Source organism: Lates calcarifer, linkage group LG23, assembly GCF_001640805.2.
Source record: "Lates calcarifer isolate ASB-BC8 linkage group LG23, TLL_Latcal_v3, whole genome shotgun sequence".
Taxonomy (NCBI): domain Eukaryota; kingdom Metazoa; phylum Chordata; class Actinopteri; family Centropomidae; genus Lates; species Lates calcarifer.
The window spans coordinates 5,086,450-5,108,000 of record NC_066855.1 but is presented as its reverse complement, the minus strand read 5'-3'; the positions used below and the strand labels follow the sequence as shown (position 1 = coordinate 5,108,000).

At 41.6% G+C, this 21,551-nt stretch overlaps 1 protein-coding gene across 1 annotated transcript in view; it reads left to right on the top strand.

Annotated features, from left to right (window-relative positions):
* Positions 1-365: 365 nt before the first annotated feature.
* The window catches only part of si:ch211-216b21.2 (heparan sulfate glucosamine 3-O-sulfotransferase 3A1), a 30,730-nt gene continuing 9,544 nt past the window's right edge, over positions 366-21,551 (top strand). The window contains exon 1 of the mRNA XM_018666197.2: positions 366-1,262. Coding sequence (XP_018521713.1) covers positions 697-1,262 — 566 coding nt within the window. The 5' untranslated portion in view covers positions 366-696. The remainder of the gene's footprint in view (positions 1,263-21,551) is intronic.

Sequence of the window (21,551 nt, the reverse complement as noted above, 5' to 3'; positions counted from 1 at the left end):
AGACTATGTTCTCTCTAGTACACAGTGCCTTAGTTGAAAAATATATGAGCATATTTAAATGAAGAATTATATAAATAATAAATGTATTTAAATGTGTATATTTACCTGTATTTTGCAATTATGTTTGTGTTATGTTTCTTTCTACATTATTGTGGTGTGTATTTTAGTTTTTTTCCCACTTCACAGATAACTACAACTTCATTTTGTACAGGAAGATTCCCGATAATTTGGTTGAGATGAGTTGTGCATCAGCCTCCCCGCCTACCTGGAAAATCATTGGCTCCTGTCTAGTCCTCTCTTCATCTCATTGGCCAGAGAGGTGCCTGTCAAGCAACCTGACATGCGAGACAAGTTTACAACTCTATACACGTGCGGCTGGTACATCAGGGCTAGTGGTGGCATCCTACATAGAGCAAGGAAAGATGAGACTTTATTACCTGAGTGCTTAAATCGCCGCACACTGTCTTCAAACACCTGCGCGCTCTTATTTTGGCTGTTTCGGTCAATTTGGGCTTGGCTCTTTCTCACCTGTGCGCAGCAGGTAGGCTATCATTTAGCTTTTTTGGTGGAGAGAGAGGTGTTTTCCACAGCGCACTGTGGATAAAGACTCACTCTTCGGTTTCTTCATGGCAAGAGGACTCAACAATGTGTGCCTAGCATGGCTGTGGCTCCTGCACCGACTACCCAGGGACCGGTATGGCTTTTAGCCGCATCACTAAACTGGACCCCCCATCCCGAGGCATCTTCAGGAAAGCGGCGGTCATGCTGTGCTCCCTCCTCACCTCTCTCTTCCTCCTGCACTGCCTCGCCGACCGCTGCAGCACCACCTCGCCCTCACCGGTCAAAGCCTCCTCCGGCCGGGCTGCCGGGCTTTTCGAGGACTTGAGGTCGCTGAGGACTAAGAGACTTGTGTACGAATGGACCGCCGGGTCGGAGCTGATGGACTACGGGGCCGCTCGGCGCCCCTCGCTGGTCCTCGCTGACGAGCGCGCGAGGCAGGTTTTGGAGCTGCCCGAGGAGCCTCTCATCTTGCCGCCTCCGGATTTAGTCGCTTCCAGGAGAGTGTCACCGAGGTTTGCGGGTAAACTCAGTCCGCTCGGGGAGGGGAGCAAGAAGCTGCCCCAGGCTCTCATCATCGGGGTGAAGAAAGGGGGGACCCGGGCTCTGCTGGAGTTTCTCCGGGTTCATCCAGACATCAGAGCCGTGGGAGCAGAGCCGCACTTCTTCGACCGCAACTACGACAACGGACTGGAGTGGTACAGGTGAACATTTAATAATTTGATTATGTAATTAAGAGAAAACTTGCCGAAAATCAGAGTTTAAACACTTTTGTCAACCGACATAAATCGTGTGCATAAATTAACATTATCTAACTGTTAAGATAAGGTATTCAACATACATCAATTAATGTCCCTTAAAATTCAGGCTTAACTTCTGTATATTGTTATTAGTCATTAAATTGCCATGATGATAGATTGTGTTTTTCCAACTTTTTACTTAGCCAGCTACATCACTGATAAAGATTGGTCTACATAAGCCAGAAATCTTTATTTAACATCTCAACTTTTATAGAAGTAACCTAATTGCTGCTGGAAGAGGCACTATGGACAGCCTGTTGATTTATTACGCTACATTAGGCCTGCTTTCATTAGATGTTATCAGGCTGCTCATTTTGTTGCACATTTTAGGGTTGACTGCCTTTAAGTTGCTGTGGTCAGGGCCATAGTGGAATCTCGGTTTACAGCTTGATTAGTCTGAGAAATAAGACGAGGATAAATCAGAGTATTTAAGATTTTAAACAAGTTGCAATATACATTTTCCCCTTTGAAGAATTAATGTCTTATATAACAGCATCTGCCTGTGAACTTAAGTTTCTGTGCAGTTTTTTAAATGTAACTTTATTTGATAGTTTGCTTAAGAACACTTCATGTCTGTGATGAGTACTCACTAAACACAGATTTTCACTTTCTACATAACTTTTTCAGAGGTTTTAGTAAGGTTTATTGCATTTTATTTAACCCATGTGTTTAATTAAATTACAACCATAATCACATTTGCAGTTACAAATGAATCATTTGATTATTAACATTGTTTATGTATATTTGTCCTGCTGCAAATCAGAGAGTTACAATGGAGCTTCTAAGCTAAATTGCCAAACTTGATGCTTAGATGTGCCGACTATGAGATTAGCTTACTGCTGATAAATCACAACAGTTTTTATGGTATCAAGAGTAACTTGTACTGAAATTGTAGTTTAGTCCATCAAACTTTTTTAGCGTTTCAAAAAAAGTCTGTTATTTTATTAACTTTGGATGTGAAAAACACAAGTTTACAGCCTTGTTGACTGTTTATTCCAAAGAGGCAGTTGGAGTCTGAATTTGCTTTAATAGAACCAGTTTCAGTCTTGCTGACAAAAGTGAAACTTCAGAGAAACTCTGCACCCACATAAACACACATTTACTCTCATTCAGATTCTCCATGTCCTTATGGAGGAGTATGCTGCGTTCTTCCTCGCTCAGGCTGAATTTGTGATTGATTTCATCTGTCACTGCGAGTGTGTGAGTGAGTGTTTGTGTGTTCACATTTCTACAGGCCTGTGGGGAATAATGGCTCTCCCTCTCAGTGGTTCTCTGTCTAATGGGGCATTGCCGACATTGCAGCTCTGTTATTAAGAAGGATTAGGGCCATAATGAAAGGTTACCTGAGTGTCTCAGGAGGTATAATTCACCTTTTGATTGAGTTAACACTACACACAGCACCCACTAAAAGCCTGGAGACAAAACTTTTACTCTCGCTCACCGACAACTCCCTTCAGGCCCTTCTGCCTCACCCCCTCTCTTCCCCCCAAACGCTCTGGCTCTCTCCCATCTCCCACTCACACACCTCCCTCTTTGTGCCTCTCTGAGAGTGAACATTCTCTTTTCGCCATCACTCTTTCACACCCTTCTGTTTACCTATTCATCCATTGTGGGGTTTTATATCCATGAGGGTCCCATCTATCCCGAGGAGTTGCCAAGATTCTCTGGAATTTGGACCGTGCCTCCAAGGACAGACCTTAGTGCCGGTTCCCCTTAATGCTGTCCATTTAAAACAGAAGGACCTTTGAATTGAAAAGAGGAATAAATAACTGTTAAAACAGCGCGGCCCACTCTGCAGGAGTTCATCTTGTCAGCTCTCCTCGACAACGTCTGAGAGTCTTCCTGTTGATAGCTTTTGTGTTTTTGTAGGAGCTGTTGATTGAGTCGCATTCATTTGAAGTTGTTGGCTTGAGGTCATGTAGAGGTGTTTTTGTGCATTTCAAAAGTGCTTGTCCAAACCAGGAAATCATTCTGATTGCGTTGCTCAACTTAAGCGGCCCACTCGTCAAAATTGTCACAGTCTCTGTGTCTTGGGGCTGCAGTTACTGTACTGACAGCTTCAAGGTTGTGTAAAACTCATTTGACACATGACAGTTTAAAAGCTTATATGTTGAAGTTGAGGTACAAAATCCCAAACACTAAGAAGCAGCACCACATGGTGAATACTCAATAATACTGTAAAAATAAAAAAATAAATAAATAACAATCTGTCTGTGTTTGTACAAAATAAGGCCAGATTTTCTGTGACTAATCACTGTGTCCAATTTGCTTGAATTATGCAATTCCTTTCATTAGTGACAGTGAATACTTAAAACGTAGAGGCTTCCGTCTCAGGAGACCCTTTGTTTATTGTCGAGGCTGATATGTGTCCTCAGCATGAATCACTCGTCTCTGTCTCCTATGGGAATGTGTGGAACATAGTTTAACACCTCTAAGCTCTTAATGTGACGTGGCAACATCTCCGGCCTCCTTTTCCAAGCTCTCCCAGAATTATACTCGTCTGGCTTGTTATGGGAATTTCCATCAACTGCCCTGAAAGTCGTGCACCCGAAGCTATGATGCAAAAATCTGTAATTTATATAGAAGGATAAAACTTGCTGTTTTGACAGCATGGCTGTCAGAGCATGAAACATTGGTAGCTTTAAACTTTTAACTTCACTTTTATGCTTCCAATAGCTCTGAATACTTGTGTAAAATTCTGTCTCACCATCTGCATTTATTTAGATCTTGGTAAAACCTTTTTATACGTATTTATTTTTTTTACATTTCGATGAGTTTTTTGGGTGTTCCCAGTTAGGATATCCAAGATGTTGACCTTACCTTGGCTAAAGTGAAATATAATCAGTTCTTTCAGATTTATTTAAATAGAAAACATATTTTTAGCTATTTGAGTAAAATGTCTTTCTTTCTTTTTTTGTGCAGAGGCATTTTTCACAAGTCCCAGTTGTGTACTCCGGGTAAGTTCGGGCCTTTTGTTAAACAGGAAACCAACACCCGGCCCAATTGCCCAGTCAGTCAGTGTTACATTTCACTACACATTTCTCAGCGGTGTATCTGTATAATCACACACAACCTGTTGGGCTTTTGTTGTGGAAATGGACACTCAGAGTGAACAAGGAGGTCAAGCACAAACACTGTAAACTAAAGCAGAGGTCCATGCCACAGAGTAGTCACTATTATGTTTTAGGCCTACTTGGGTTACTTAACACCCAGCTTTCACCTGTCTAGACCCAGCCGCTGCAGTTCCTGTTTGATGTCTGCAGACCGGTTGGATTAGGCTTCACCGGATCCCTTAATGGGTTAATTACCCTTTAAAAAACATGTGTGACCTGCCAACTCCGCCACACGCATATTTAGCCAGATACAAACAAACACAACCGTATTCATGCACAGGAATACACACCCTTTCTTTATTTTTTGCTTCTTTTTTTTCATTCAGACACACACTCACACAACCAAGATTCATATGTCACACAGACCTCTCAGCTCAGACAGGGTCTAAAATAAACAAGAACAAAAAAATATCTAGGAATTAAACTGGTATATGTCAGCTTATATATCACCAAATCTTTGTAAGTCATCAGAGTTAGCGTGCTCACTTCAGCCTGTCCTCTAACATTTTCCTTTATGTACACAATATTTGAAACCATGAGAAAGCAAATGAAAAGAGTATGCTCAACTAGAAAAGCTTAAAAATCACATAAAATTAGGGGTTTCCCTGTTCATAAAACTGGCCTCATTTGAAAGGACATTCTGTAATGGTAATAAAAAAAAGGGTCTTAATCATAAAAGCAGTGACCCAGTGGGGACTTATGTCACAAAGCACCAATGCTGTGCAGCGTGATCTGTATTTCTGTGCCGTACAGTGGTCTTTGTGGCAAGGCAGCTTCAGATGTGGATATACACAGAACAAATCAAATATTTTAGGTCTGTTTTTCAAATACAATTCAAGACCCAGATGTAAATGTGTGGAATAATAATACTGTATGTGCCCCGTCTGTATTTAAATTACATAAATGCCATTTTTGTTTTTTTCCATGAGTGATTAGCATTTTCCTACATTAGGCTATTCATTTGGATTTGTTGACACAACTCCACTGAAAAAATAAAATAAAAATCACATTTGTCCAGTGCTGAGTTGAAGTTGTTGAATTCCCTGCGTTTTGAAATGAGGCCGCCTTCCAAGTTTCTCAAATGTTGGCTGTGTTTACAGTGGGTGTCAATTAATTGGGTGGCAGAGTTTAAACTCTGGCCTTGTTTGCTGCTGCCTGACATTTTACATGTCATTCTGAGTGTGGAGAGGTTTTGGAGGAGCAGTGGAAAGCATGACACAACTCTAAATGGGAGAGGCTAGATGTTAATAGTGAAAAACTTACTGACGACCTCTTGAGTTGTGGGTCTTGTAGAATACTAAAGTTGTTGTAGCCACTCCTATAAACCCTAAGTTCCTGTGATTTAACCAATTCACAAATAAACTGGAAGTTGTTTGAAAAGTTCTATCGTGTGTGTACATGTTTATTGTGTCTGCACCAGGTGGTCAAGACAAAACCACACGCCAGCTGGAACATGAGGCCAAATTTAACAGTGTGTGTACTGTAAGCGCGCGCGCGGGTGTGTGTGTGTATACTGTAAGTCCATATTTATGTCAGCATACAAACTGTAAGCACCTCCAGTGTACTTTTGGCGCTCGGTGCTGCCCTTGGACGTAACCCAGCCAGGAATACAGGAATGACATGTTCCTCAGAGTTTTAAATAGAGCGAGCGAGTTGAAAATAATTTGGTCTTCACCAGCCGCTCCCTCTGCACCACTTCGCACACCATCCCTAACATATCCCACTTGCCTATCTGGATTTATGTAACCATATTAGCCAAAAGCATGAGGAACATCCTGGATTTTTTTTTTTTTCTGCTGTTATTTATCTATGTGTGCAAACCCCCAAAAATGTATCTCCACGGTCTCTTTACAGAGGCTTTGAAAGGAGCCATTTATTTTAGCATTTCTCCACGGCACAGTTGAGATTTTAAAAACAGATTTAACCTATTTCCCCTGATTGATCCCCTGTTTGATTTATCCTGTTTTGCCACTACATTGGAAAATACTAAGCAGTAATGAAATATACTTAAAGGCCCCTAGAAAAGGTTCTACATGGTAATTTTCTAATGTAGTTTGACATGTTTGGTCATAAAACAGGATGTTGGAATGGGACTTATTTTGGAAGGGAGAGGGTTTTCATTCTGGGAGGAGGTTCCCATTAAACCTGCAGGTCTACCGTCAGGTTTAAAGTCCTTTCAAAATAAATCATTTTTGTCTTGTTAGCCCCAAAATCTGTGCACATGAAATAAAACAATATGAAATACTGTACCAAGTGATACAAAGAAGCATTTTAACAAAGCTTTTACAGAAATAGATATTAAGTGGCTCAGTTTTCCAGGAGTACAGAACTACATCTGCTAACATAGTGGCAGGTTTGCGGAAGGCAGGTGGAGTGGAGAGGACTGGCAGAGGTGGAGGGGTCATGGTTGGGGTTGTAGAGGGCGCACACACAGCGGACGTAACGTGATCAGTAGAGACCTCCTGAGCATGAGCTCTGAGCTGCCTTTGGATTGTGAAAGTGATTATCATGGGGTATAATTGTAAAACCAGGACGCTCACCTCCTGCTGAAGGCATGCAACCCACCAACGACTACATTCCCTTCCCTCCCCCCACAACGCCTCGCCAACTCCTTGACCTCCGCCACCCCCACCGACATCTTAGCATGCCCTTAGCAGCTGACCCCAGGAGGCCCTATGCAGGGGGAGGTAGATAGAAGCGAGGGAACTATCCAAAGTAGTGCCTGTCAGCAGCTGCCCTCTGGCATCCTGGGAATCTGCCCCCCGATGGGTGGGTGAGAACAGGCAGCAGGTGCAGAGTGCTGCTGTAGACACCACCTGGATCTCCACCAGATGCTCACACCTGATGTATTCACCTGACAAACCTAAAATAAGAGCTGTTTGTTGTCTATCGCAACCTAGCAGGATGAAGAAAGCCTGGTGGTTACTTTGGTGCAAATATTTCAGGTGTCAGGGATCAGGAACTCCGGGAGCTTTGATGAACATGTGCAGAAAGGGAGTGTGATTGATCACGGGTCACCTAGAGGGCCGCCACAGAATGCACCACCCTCAGAGTTCAGAATGCCAGCAGATGGTACTGTAACATTAAGATCAGGTTACATTGTTTCTAGGATTCGGTTGTTTATTCACTTTTGGGTTTCTGTGTACACTAGTCAGCAACCTGTTTGACCCTGTCATATCTCAGGCCCATTCAGCTTAGCAGCTGCTGGTCCTTTTATGAGGTATTAGCCCATACAATATAAAGCATTTATTCTGGGATTCATATTTCAAAAGGAGGTTTGAAATTTGAGGTTACTTTATTGTCCTTGACCGTACAAAAATACATTGCTCTGTAAAGCTACAGTGCACTGTAATCATTTCTATCGTATCATTTCTGAAGTTGAGATGTTTGACCTTTTGAAAACATAAAGGTTTAGCGGCTCAGTGTTTTATTTTCTGGTGATATACCTGAAGAGCCTTAGTAGTTTGGTGGTTTTCAAGCAATGCCGATGAATGTCAGTGATTTTTTTCTCATGAACTTTGTGGAAACCTGCCAGGTAATGTCTTCTAACATCACAGCAGTTGTGCCTTCAGGCACTTTAAAAGCAGTGTGACTGAAATGAAAAAAACAGAAAAATCATGTTTGCAATTTTCTTCCTGTACTACATTTCTCTTCCTCTATGTTTCTTTTTTCTTCTTCTTGGCAGTCCAAGGTTGATGGAAGTTAAGTGTTATCCTTCCACAAACAAAGAGAGACTGTAACCCTATCATTTGGCACTGGAGAGTCAAGGGGCTTTAGACCAGACTGTTTGAGCTCTCTTCGTAGAGGCGAACTAAACAAACCGCAAAACAACCTCCAGAATTCATGCATATCAAGACTTTCAGAGGATTTGCCAGAGTGCTTTAGGATTTCAGAAACATGCATCCAAACCCATGTTATTTGGGCACAGAAGGGCTTGGTAAATGATGCATGGATGGAGCATGTACGTGTTATAGCCCTCAGTAGTGCAGATTGGCAGGGTAAACCAACGCCTCAGCGTGATGGATCTCTCTTTCCCATCTCACAGGCAACAGCTTTATCACAGGACAGGGAGCCCTCCATATTTTCCACCAGAGAGAAAAAGACAGAGACAGACAGAAAGAGAGGGAGAACCAGAGCTATGGAAAGCCTGGGAACCAATAAAAAGAAGGAAGCCCCTCTCCTCTTGGGTCCTCCATTTTCCATTCCAACTGTAGTGTTTTCTTTAAAATACTTTTACCACATATTCATTTTTTTTTTCTGGCACACATCACCATCCTGTATTTCAAGTCTCCTGTAAAATTAAAAAACATTTAAGTGTTTACTACTCAAGGAAGATGGGGGTTGGTCTTTCCAGCCCTTTACTTCCATTCACTTAGCCTGTTACTCTTTTCAAGGGTCATTTTTAGGCTTACTTTCCGAACATGGAATTGTTTCCCTCTCTGCCTGTGTGCTTAAAGGCATGGACTCTTGACACACTTGCCATGTATGCTATCTGCAGCTGCCTGTGTGGCGATAGGATGGCACCAAACATCCTTTTTCTTGTTGCTCCACTGGGGCATGGCCAGTGCCAGTCGCCTTGGCAGAGTCCATCCTGCAGACATGGGCAGAGGCTATGCCAGACGGCACCTCAGGCACAACCTCTATTTGACTGCCCAACCTCTGTCTCCATGCAAAACACAGAATTATACTGTAGCTAAGCTTCAGGCGCAAGTGTGTGTGTGTGTGTGTGTGTGTGTGTGTGTGTGTGTGTGTGGCTCTTGGAGTCCATCTGAAATGACGGATTGGCATTTTTTTGGCACGGCTGACAAAGAGGCCAACACATTATTTCCTTCAGATGTTATTTTCAAGCTTTCAGCGCTTCTACATCCAGTGTATTCTGTATATTCCTCCTAGATGATGAACAAAGAGTCGCATGGTAGCGATGAGTGAAATAAAACATGTTGAAGATTAGGGTTTGGCAGCACTATACACCGTGACCAGAAATCCTGCACAATTTTTAAAACAGCTAATAATGGAGGTGGTGAATGGAGAGCGAATGACAGAGTGGCATTTAATCTTCCTTGAGAGCTATTTTATTCAAACAGAAGCAGTGCAGATCCATTGCATGTGCTGTTTTGAAAAGCTACCTGGTTCCTCAAGTAGAAATCCAGCTGTTCAAACAAATGCTTTAGGTGAAGTCTATTGTATTTCAAATAAGAAAGGTTGCACAACACAAAAGAGACATTTACAGTGTTTTATAGCAGGATTTCTTTTTACAAAATATCAATTAGATGTATTGCAAATATTCTGTGAACTCATACAGAGCTCAGATTTACCCTCTATTTCTCTTTCATAAAGTCAAATAAGAGTTACAACCACAGCTGCTCTATTTTTAATATTCTCTATCATTTTATTCATTTGGAGAAAAGATGGTGTACAGCTTTTACTAACTACCCCCAAATGTCAGGCTGCTTGATTAAGGGGAGGAATGTGTTAGAAAATGAGTTTGCCACCTCAGACCCGTTTATTGATAGATGGAGTGCAACAGCACAGTCTGCGTCTTTTTACATAAAGATGGAAGAGGGTGATAAAGGGTCCGTGTAGCGCAGAAGCCGTGATTGATATGCCCACAGAGGAGTGCAGGGAAGCCACCCAGTAATTCAATTAATCTTAACCTGAACACTAGTAATTGCTACTGTAACTAGGTCTGACTGTACATTAGACAGGAGGGAGATTGCTGTCAAAGGAACATGTCCAGCTAATAGAAGTAGGAAGGAACATCCTCAGTGCTCTGGAGTTGCACAAAAGGGCTTCTCCTTTTTCACTGTTATCCCTCCTCCTAAAGATGAGGATTTGCATGTTAATGAGAGGAGCAGAGAACAGATTTACTCCGTTTGGGACCAGAATGAGGGAAGTGAGAGATGAATTATGGCAGGGAAATTATGGATGCAAAATCTAGGAGAAGCTTTTCACTGTCTTTCAGTAGACACGTTCACGCAATAAAATTATGCAATCAACTGTGAAGAAAATATCCATTTATCGGAACAGTCCTGCATTTTGTGAAATATGCTTATTCGCTTTCTTGCTGAGAGTTAGATTAGACATATAGACATATCTGTCTGTTAAATATGAAGCTACAGCTGGCTGTTGGTTATTTATCTTAGCTCAGCATAAGGACTGGAAATAGAAAAACAGCTACTCTGCCTCTGTCTAAAGTTAACACACTCTGCCTACCAGCATTACTAAAGCTCACTAATTAAAACATTATACCTCATTTGTTTAATCCACCCAAATAACAAAATCTAAAAATCACAATTTCTGGTTTTTAGGGTGGGGTGTGTGTCTTATGTTTGACTTTCTCTTCTTTTGTACATATTAAACAAAGAAGATATGTTTTAATTAGTGAGCTTAGGAGGAATTAATAGGTGGAATTTGTCATCCTTGGACAGAGCCAAACTAGTTGTTCCCCTATGTTCCCAGTCTTAATGCTATGCTAAGCTAACCAGTTGCTAGCTTCATATATACATACACGGCACACATGGTGTGCATGGTATCAGTCTTTTCATCTAATTCTTCACAAGAAACCAAATAAAAGCATTTCACAAAATGTGAGTCTATTCTCAGGCTGAGACTTCCTGCTGTGAAGGTAGATGTGTTGTGCTTGAATAGTCATAGAAAACCCCAAAATGTAAAAATTTCCAGCCACACGTTGTGCCTTTCTGCATTACTTTTTGTCAAATAAACACAGGTGTATTCTTAATTGGCTTCAGTGATCGGATCGGGTCATTGTTTTTCTGTTCTTTTGTGTCTAGCTCCTATTGAATTCTATAACAAATGCTGCTTTTGGATTGTCAGAAATCCTTTGAACATTCCCATGAGATATTGATCCTATTGTTTTCTGTAGGAGCACGACAGTGGTTTGAAGGTGATGACTTGTAGAGACAGGAAGACAAGACTTTTTTATGAGCTGGTTTTATGCATTCTCTAGAAACTGGACACCTCGAGAACAGCGGATGAATCAAGTTTACAGTAAAATCTATTTTTCTTGCCCTGCTGTGTCCCATTCTTTTTGTCATACCTATTTCCTCTCATCAACTTGTGTCCTTTCCACCTCTGACAAACATTAGTTCCTGTCACTGAGTTCGAGCTGGTACACCAAACTCCAGATCTGATACCAAGCATTTGCATCAGATCCTTATGTTTCATTTCTGCATTATTTGCAGTCATTTGTATTTATGCAGCTGCCTTGGTCTGGGTCAACCTTGGTCAGTTTGGACTAAGGGTGTATCAACATTGTGGAGCCTGTGGGACTTGACATGAGCCCAAGTCATTTTAGCCGTCAAACATGTGGTAGGGCTGGGGCTCATTATATCATTATGTTGTCAGGGCGATTGTTTATTCTGACATCTTCGATTCACGCAGTCCCATCCTCCCCTGCAGCCACATCATCAATAGGAGGAGGAAGCCGGTTATTTAGAGCCAACCGCCAGCACAGACAGATCTACAAGATATAACAGTCAGAGCCTTCTCTAACAAGATGGTCGTATGTGCTTTATTCACTGCAGCTCCCTCCCCTCCATCTCCTCGAACACACCACCATCAATTATTAATCCAGCCAATTAGCAGGGCTGCATTATTCACCAGGAAGCTGTGATCACATCCATTAAATGTGCAGCCTTGCCTCATTGTGGCTCTCCCATGTGGTGCTAGCACAGCCCACGGTGCCTTCGCCCAGCGTACATAGTTGACCACCAAATTCTATTTCCAGCATATTCATGTACTACTTCATAATAGTTGTCTTTTTTCTCTTTGCAGCGGCTGCACGTAGAATAAGCCTTACACAGCAATACTAGACCCATTCAAAGGAGGAAACACCACTTTACATTGTTCATAATTCCCTTTCATGTTGGTTTTTATTTGTGTCAGTTCATCCACAGAAACAGAACTGAAAAACAGCATGTATTGCAATTTGGATTAGCAAACAAAAACTTAACAATTATGCAAAAGATGGACTAATGGACACATGAATTAATTACCATAAAACAACATCCTCCGCTGCTCAAAAATATGTTGTTTTGCACATTTTCAAGATTACATCAACAAAATGAACACTGTATCATTAGTTAAAAATGAAAATTTGTGAAAATATTTATGCCGTCTGTTTTTAGCTCTGAAAAGGAAGTAGTCTTTTCACCGTCCTTCCTCTGCTTCCCAGAGCTTTCCAAACACAGCAGTGATCCTGATTGCTTGTCACTGGGATTTATGGACCCTCAAATCGCTGAACAGGATCACTTCCTGTTTTTCCTGTGTTTACCGGACGCACAGGCGGGCGGCCGTGTGGTTGATAAAAAGTGATTTATTTTCATTTGTTTATCTGCTTAATTGATGTCCCCCAGGCCTCCCTGACGGCCATAATTTCATTATACAAACAATTTAGAGATGTTTGATTAACACAAATGAGAGTTCACAACCCCCACCGGTTTACATGTTGTTCCTACACATTTGGAGTCACGCTTTTCCTCACATTGACTCTGCCTGGCTCAGCCCTTGTACCATAGTCATTAATAAACACTTTCTATCACAACAGACAGTAGCACGCAAAAATATAATTATTACTCTATTAATGACAATGAAATGCAGTTGTGCTGTTTTACTTTGATTATGAATGTCAGAGTGTCTGTTTTGTTAAAATCATCATACCGTAATTTAACATGCGTTTCACACCTTACTGAGCTTTGAGCCAATATGTGGCTGATTTAAAATCCTTACCTTCAACTAGATTCTCATTATGGCCATTGAGACGCAAGTGTATTGATTATGTTGTTTAGGATTCACCACAAGCATTGATTTATGGCCCTTCTGAGACAACTGTGTGTAATTAGGCTCATATTGTCCAGGGTTCACCCCACTATCACCTCAGCTGTAGTGGTCCTCATTGATGATTCTGTGCTTTGTTTGCCCCCTCCCAAAAAAAAAAACTGGAAGATAATGGAGAGATGTAAACATGCACTATTCTTGCACACACACACACACACACACACACACACATGCGCACGAATCAGTGGCTGTCATGGGCAGGTCTGTTTCTGACATACCATTTATTACATCATATTATTTTCCACTCAGCCCAGCAGCAGCAGCAGCGGTGAATATTCTCTTTCACCGCCCTGTTTTTGCTCTTATGTTTCGTCTCTCTTTCTTGTATCCAACTGGCTTTTAAACAGGGTCGGTTCTGGCAGGGCGTAAATCCAGCAGGAGGGATTTCCCCCTCACCCACAAAGCTTTTACTTCTGGCAATTGAGTGCCAGTGCGTGTTTCTAGCTCTCCCTGATGAACTCTTGGATGCACATTACAACAAAAATGGCCCTTTAGAAGAGCTCTTTTGAGCCTCTAGGTGAATGTACAAACACGCACATGCGAACACAAGTAGACATACCATCACAAATATACAGGAATTCACTGGAGCAGTCAGTCTCATAAAGGACTATATTTAACGTATGCTATGGCACTTGTTTTCAGCACTTTTGCTTCACCACCATTTATTCTATAGGTCTATTATTGCATTACAGGCCCATAATGTAAATGCAAATGTGATTGAAAGTGGTTCATAATAGCCTCCATTTGACTGTCATGAATATGAATGGCATTAATATGCATTTTGTTTTGGTTTGCTTCTTTTCTCCGTAAATGTGTTCTCTTGAATGATCGTGCACACCCGTCCCCTCCTCATCATTGCCTTTACATTCTATTTATTTATTTTCTAATTGTGATTTGGATGGACTGTATTTATTCATGCCACAGCCTCTCTCTGTATGTAAGGCACATCCGTCATTCAAGCCTGGCAGCGTTTGACTCAATAACAGCGAAAATATCCAGCCATTATCTCTCTGCGGAGTACTCCCTCAATGTTAATGTGTTTTTAGGACGATTACATCAATGTGAAATATTGAAAAATAACCCTCTGATTGATAACATGAATCATCAAGCCTGTGTCCCCTCCCCCTTGAACACCTCATTTACCACATCCATGGCAATGTGCTAAGGAACTGCCTACATACAATCACCTGCTCACGTGAGATCAGGCTATGGCGCTGGCTCAGTAATCAGGCGGGGCCATGCAGAGAATGAGAACATTCGTTATTAGACTGATACGGGAAAACAGCTACATAGGCTTTGCCTCTGTAATGCCATACATAAATACACCACAGACCTGCTCGTAAAAGAATGAAGTGCAACATCGCTCATGGAGATAGCTGTTAATCTATAGCTGTTCAAATTGTAAGAGCCTTTCGGTCAGTCTTCTAGCTCAGCTCCATGGCTTAACCATTCAAGCAGTGGAGGTAAAGTATTAAAATGAAGCATAAGTCCTGCAGAATAACCAGTTCATCTGGATACCATGGCAGCAGGCTTAGAACCATTGCTATGTATCGTGGTTTCACTCTTTTTCCCTGTCACTCATGATTAGGGCTGAACGATATGGTTGAAATCCTAGTGACGGTATTAGTGAGGATAATTTGGAAATCAGCATGTATAAAACAAAAACTTCAGCTATGTGTGCAGCGTCCCAGTGGGTGATACCATGATAGCAAAATAAAGAAAACTGAGGCAGGAGTTCATTGGTAGGAAGCCAGTGAGGGATCACTACCTTCTTGCAGCACCAGCAGTTCTTACCAGTTGGTCTGGATGTCTGCGCATAAGGTGGGTGGCATCATGCAGAGAGACCTCTCCTGGGTAAGCTGCCTGTTGGCAAGTGAAAACATGATGACTCCATGTGTTGAATTGGCCTTAAATTCGAGAACAGAACAGAAAACTGAAATAAAAAATATTTCTTTGATATGGCGAATGAGACAAATCTTATCTGATTTTTAAAAGGCACATCATTAACGTCTGTGGTTTTGTGTCAGTTTTGTTTTTCCGCTCATACTCACTCACAAGCGCCCTTTTTAGCAGGGAGAAAAAAGAAAAACCTCCACTACACTATACGCATTGTCCTAACCCCGACAATGAGGTTTTGCCCTGTAATTACTTTCTATTTCTAAAACCATCCGTCTTTGCTGACAGGCTAAAACATTAGCATGTTGTCAGCGGCCCGTCAGACGCCGCAGTTCTCTGTTACACTCCGTATTATCTTGCACCTTCAATCCAGCTTCCCAGATGGAGTTACCTCTCTACGGTCTGCGGAGGAAGAGGAGGTGTTTTCCTGTTGTGCGGCCAGTTTAGCTCAACCGTGCTGGGGCCTCCTGGTTTCTCACTGGGGGTCTGTTGAATTCTGGGTCACAGCCCAGCCCCAGGCAACTGCTGGCCCCGTGTCAGCCATTCAGTGTCATTCTGGCCCCTGTGGCATTCCACAGTGGGTAATTTTTCACCTTTTCCTTCAGCGACAACCTGTTCTTCATCCCGCCCCACCTCGCTGGCACTGTTCACAATCACCACGAGCTCGCGCAACTGGTGCTGATAGCACTGTGACCTCACGCACCTCAACATCACCTGTTCGTTATGCATGGCTCTGCTGCCTCAACAGAAATGAGCTGCACGAAGTTCCATTTTCCCTGGGCTATTTATTTAATGGATAATGCAAGGGACGCAAAATGGAAATCATGCATTCGACCATGTCTTTAACCCTGACTCCTCCCTGCCTGCCTTCCCGAACTGCATTCATTCTCGTCTCCGGTGAGCATAAATCATTTTGGTAACTTGTTATTACCAAACTCATTATTTATTCTCCAGGATGTTTAAGGAGAGGCAAAAAAAAATTCCCATCAAATATTTAAAGCTCCTAGATGTGAGTAAGCGAACATAATCTTCATCTCCCTCTGTCTGTGTCTCTGTGGTGCCACAATCTAGGAAGAAAAAAAAAACCCAGAGAGATTGTGTGAGCCCGTTTGTAATGAGTTTATGTCAAAAAGAAGCGATAAGAGGAGCATTCATACATGCTAATCTCTGCCCCTCTCTGCGTCTTCTGTGGTGGCAGGACGGCGCGGAGGGTGCGAGCTCGCTGGCGTGCTCTCGCTGTGGCTTGGCACAAAGATGAGGAAAGCGTTGCGATGGTGCCAGGCGCTTTGTATTCCGAGCTTGGGAGTAGAAGGATGGAGGGAGGGACGCGGGAGGAGGGAGAGAATGAAATGGGAAAAGGCAGCAGACAGAGAGGAAGAGAGCTTGGAGACAGTGTAATCACTTTTACACTCCCCTATACTGCTGTCCGCCTGACGCTTGACTCTTATCCCCAACGTTCTCCGCACTCCCCTCTCCCAATAGCTCACAGTGTCTATCAGCCTTTCCTTTTTTTTCTCCCTCTTTCTGAGTCTAAACAAAAACTCGAGCCTGCAGGTTTCGTATGTGTTGCATATGTGCGGCACTGTTTTGCTATCTTGTTAACTTTTTGCTCAGCTAGGTAAGCTTAGACTCTTGACTCCATGTGCACCTAAAACTGTTTAAAGTTAACTGTCAAATATTTGGCTTTCATTATGTTACAGCTATCGAATTTCATGTGGAAATTATGTTTTACTGCCTCATGCCCTGCGCTGCCTGTACTGTAGGTCCTGAGACAAAGTACTGTAAGAGAGTAAAAAACTGTAATGCAATTCAGCACCATGGCAGCTGAAACTGACACCAGCTCTCTGCTGTGAGGTAGTCCACAATGTCTGGGAGTAAAATAGAATGATGTTCTGAGTTCACAGTGAGATGATCTGCCAGCCCGTCTAACTCCAGCTCTGTTGGCTAAGATACTACCTGACTAATTTTGGCTTCTCTATATGCTTGCATTTGAACAGAACAATGACTCCTTTTCAGAAGTCGTTCTATTTTAGAAAATCCCAGGCGGTTTACAGTCAGAGCTCTCAGAAGTATGCCAACAAGACTCAGACTTGGGCTTTCAACCTGTCAAGTGCTTATTTTAATTGTGTGTGTGTGGTACAGTACAGTATGATTTGAAAAGCAGTGATGCCACAGTATTATTATTAGTGCATTAATATGCTTACCTGTGTTGTGGGTAGGGGATAGAAATACTGTGGGAGATTAAAGCAGACAACCTGAGTAAGATTTTGGTTTTGAGGATGCACATCACATCATCTGTTCAAGCTTCTCATCTTGAGGAAATTTGCATTGTGCAGTTAAAGTGATTTGACAAACAAATTCTAATTTATAATATAATAAGAATGGCACACACACTTACAGTACGGTCACCACCACACCCATGTCTTTCTCATCCTCCCTTCTTTAAGCCTGTCTTTTCTCACTCCTTTAACTTAAATCCCCCAGATATCTCTTTTTTTTGTTTCCTCTTACATCACCTTTTGTTAAAAAACAAAGCTCTGAATTTTCTGTATTTTTCGTACTGTCAGCAAATTCGATGAGAGGAGCAAAACCAACAAAGAACTGATCCTGCTAACAAGAACTCTTTGTATAGCTAAAGCCTTATATAGCTAATTCATCTGTGTCATAGACCTTCATTGCTGTTCAGATCTATTAAAAACACATCTATGAGCCACACCATTACACTGGGTGACATGTTCCTTCATTACTATGAAATGGAGACTGTAGTTAATCTCCCATACCCCACCCTCCTGCCATAAACACTCACTGGTGCACCAGATACAGATTATTCTGTGGCTGAAGATAGTCCCTAGTAAATGCAACATTTTCACAGGTTTGAGTAAAAATAATTTTAAAAACAACTTTTTTTTGTGAACTGTTTCTAAGGATCTTCTAGGAACCAGTCTATGCCACAGACAGGTTAGGGATCTTGGACAGTACTGAGTGATGGGCTGATCCATTGTCGGTTTGTGTAAAATTACATATAGAATATTTGCAGCCATATCCTTACTGTGAATGCTATGCCACAGTGAAATCCTCTGAAATGCTCCACCCTAGAGGTAACCATGATGCTAATTCAGTCATTTTTGCAGGATGTTAATCAACTGTTCTGGTGAAACACAAACCATAGCACGTCTCACTGCTTTGTCTCTAACAGCTGTAATGGTTTTCCATTGCAAATGCAGGTAAAAACTACTCAGGATTAAAAGATACTGTAGCTAAGAATGGTTGACTGTTCATGTGCCAGAATTTGATATAAGTTACATCATTGTCCCCATTGTCTCATGTGTTTACAGCAGGACAAGTTAATGGAGTAATACTTTAGAATGGTATACAGTATGCTGCATTGACAAGAAGAATGCTGTGGTTTTAACTTGAACATGATAACAGGCACACATTATTAATACTGTTTTGCACTTGATGCATTTTTAGCTGTGTCCATATTTTGAACAAATGACTACTTAGTGAATAAACAGTTCCATTTAAGGACATTCCTAAGAGTTTGATGACCAAATGGTCTTTGTAGGTGAGACACCCTCTTGAGTCACATTTCTTTGCACAATAATGAAACCATGATTGGTGATTACTGTGTTTAATATGCTGTGTTTTGTAATACTTCATCATAGAGGAAAAGCAGAGGACTAAAGCAGAACAGAACAATCTTTTGAAAACATCAGAATGCTGTCATGGAAAATCTTTAACAGGAAAAATGAAAGTACAGTACACCACCAGGCCCAAAATACTGAACATTTGGTAACTCTTCACCCCAATAAAAAGAGACAATGTCAGATGGTTTAAGTGTTTATTGGTAAAAATCAATATCACCACACTGACAAGGAGAAATGTTCAGGAATGTTAGTGCCAGTGTGTCTCCGTCTAGAAGAGAGAAGGGGAAGGGATTGTCTTTTTGCCAACCCATCATTTTACAGCTGTGCTCGTAGAATGATCTGAAACTGGGCTTAACTTATCAGACTTTAGCCTTCTTTTTTTTTTTTCTTTTTTTTTTTTTTTTTCAATCGTAAGCTTTTATGTCTTTTTCTGAGCTCTAATATTGGAGTTGCTTCTTCTCTCAGCAAGGGCAGCAGCAGTGGAGGAACACACGCCGCACTTGTGCCAGCAGAAATGTGGCTCATAACAGATATCTTTTTAGTGACAGTCTATTTGACATATTCAGCAGACTGAAATGTTTATATTGAATGTTTCAGCAGCTTGAAAATCACCATGGTAATGGTCCCAAAGACAAAAGCCCTAGCCTTTTGTCATGGGTAATTATCGCTGAGCAGTCCCCTCAAAGCCTTCCATTTGGCTCTGAACAAATTCACATTTAATTTTGCTCTCATGCATTTGACACAAGGCTTTTTATTTTTTGTATTCAAATCAGGCTTAAATGTAGAATTTAAATACCCATTGAAATGGTTTCCGTTTAAGGCAAGTGGTTCTCTGTGATTTTTTCCCCCACAGATTATTTCAATGCAAGAAACTATAGAGAGGGGATAAGGAGGGCTGTAGAAAGACCACTTGAAATTCCCTAATGAAGCCACCTTCACTGTATAAGCGGACATTCAAGAAACACAATACCTTGAAAATGAGCTTTGGTATTAAGCCCAAGTTTAGGTGTCTTATCTCCCACAAGCTGTTGAGACCTTAAAAACTGACTTGGCAGAAAGAAAAATAGCAGTGAGCTGTTGCCAAAGCTGATCCGGCTGAAGTGTCATCTCCACATGCTCGGTCTCAAACTCCATGTAACTCTGAACAAGTGGGTCAGAGAAATATGAAAAAGTAATGCGAGTGCCGTGTCTGAGAATCCACTCATAGAGTAGACACCATGCGATGACATTAGATACAATACAGAGCTCCTCTTTGGGGTATATTTAGTGGTTAGATCTTATAGTAATTTGGTTTAATGGAACATGAATCACTAAATGCAAAATATAGCCTCGTCTCTGCTGGCTGCTGTCAGTTTGTGTGGGTTTGTCAGACTCTCCAGGCAATAATCACGATCGGTTCCACATCTCAGCTAATTCGGACACACGGCTTTCATTCGGCTTACCCTCACCACATTTTACACCCACCACTGAAATGCATCCAAGTGATCACATGTCAGTGAAATTGCACCTATCCACATGAAAATTCAGGTATAAATGCACCAAAGCGGCACGGTGGAGGTGGAGGTTAAAATTCAATTGCTTAAACTGCCAGGCGAGGTGTAACTATGTCTTCAAGCCACAAATGTATTTTTGTACGTCACCCAAATTACTGTATCACCAACAATGTTACAGATGTTACAGTCTTAAACTGAGTAATACTGAGAGAAAATAAACAGCTCTAGGCTATAGGATAAGCCAACTCAGACTGAGAACCAAAGAATAAATGAATGAAGAATAAAAAGTACTGGATATGTGCAGTGTTTGAGTAAAATAACAGAGGGGGAAAGTGGTTAAATATTACTCTTACATACACATAGCTTTACCTACCATACAGTACGTGCCATTTAGAGTTGGCTGGCATTCTGTGCACAACACACGCTTTGTTTTTAAGCCACACCAGGGATGTCGGGTTTGACACATTTTATCACAGTTGCGTGCACACAACTATAATAACCAGGAAGTTAGTATGTAAACTGTGACTGATATTGAAGAATGATTCTACTTTGGGATGAAATTATATAATCATAAAATGCCTGTTGTGAATGGGATATTTCTGTTTTCTTTCTTATTTCTATTTTTGCTGTCTCTTTCTCTCTCTCTCTCTCTCTGTCCCTCATCACTCACACCCTCTCCACTCCTCACCTCAGCCCCTCTCCTCTGTGTGCCGATATACAGTCTGGCTCTAGTAGTGAGCGGACTCTGCTGCTTGATGTCTAAAAGGCTTCAGATGGCTTGAGATGATGTGTCCTGCATCCTTTTTACTATCCTCAGTCACTCTTCCACCACAGTTAGAGAGGGTGAATAATTCACAAGCAAGTTGCCATAAAGATAAAGCTTATTTTTCCCCCCTTATGCAATAAACTGGGGACTTACCCTCAGCACCAAGGAAAAAAAAGAAGGCCTCTGTTAAAAACACTGCTGATAAATTTATAAGAACACACTGCAAAGCTAACTCTATAAATTTTTTACTAAATCGCATAGCGGTTGTTGTAAAGAAAGAGAGTTTCAGTGGTAAGGCGAGTGTCCAGCAGGGAGATTTATTTATACAAGATTTTATGTCAAAAATGTTTTTACTACAGCGTATGATACAATATAATTCTTGTACTCCATTTATAATCAAGTTCACCCAATAACAAATCGCA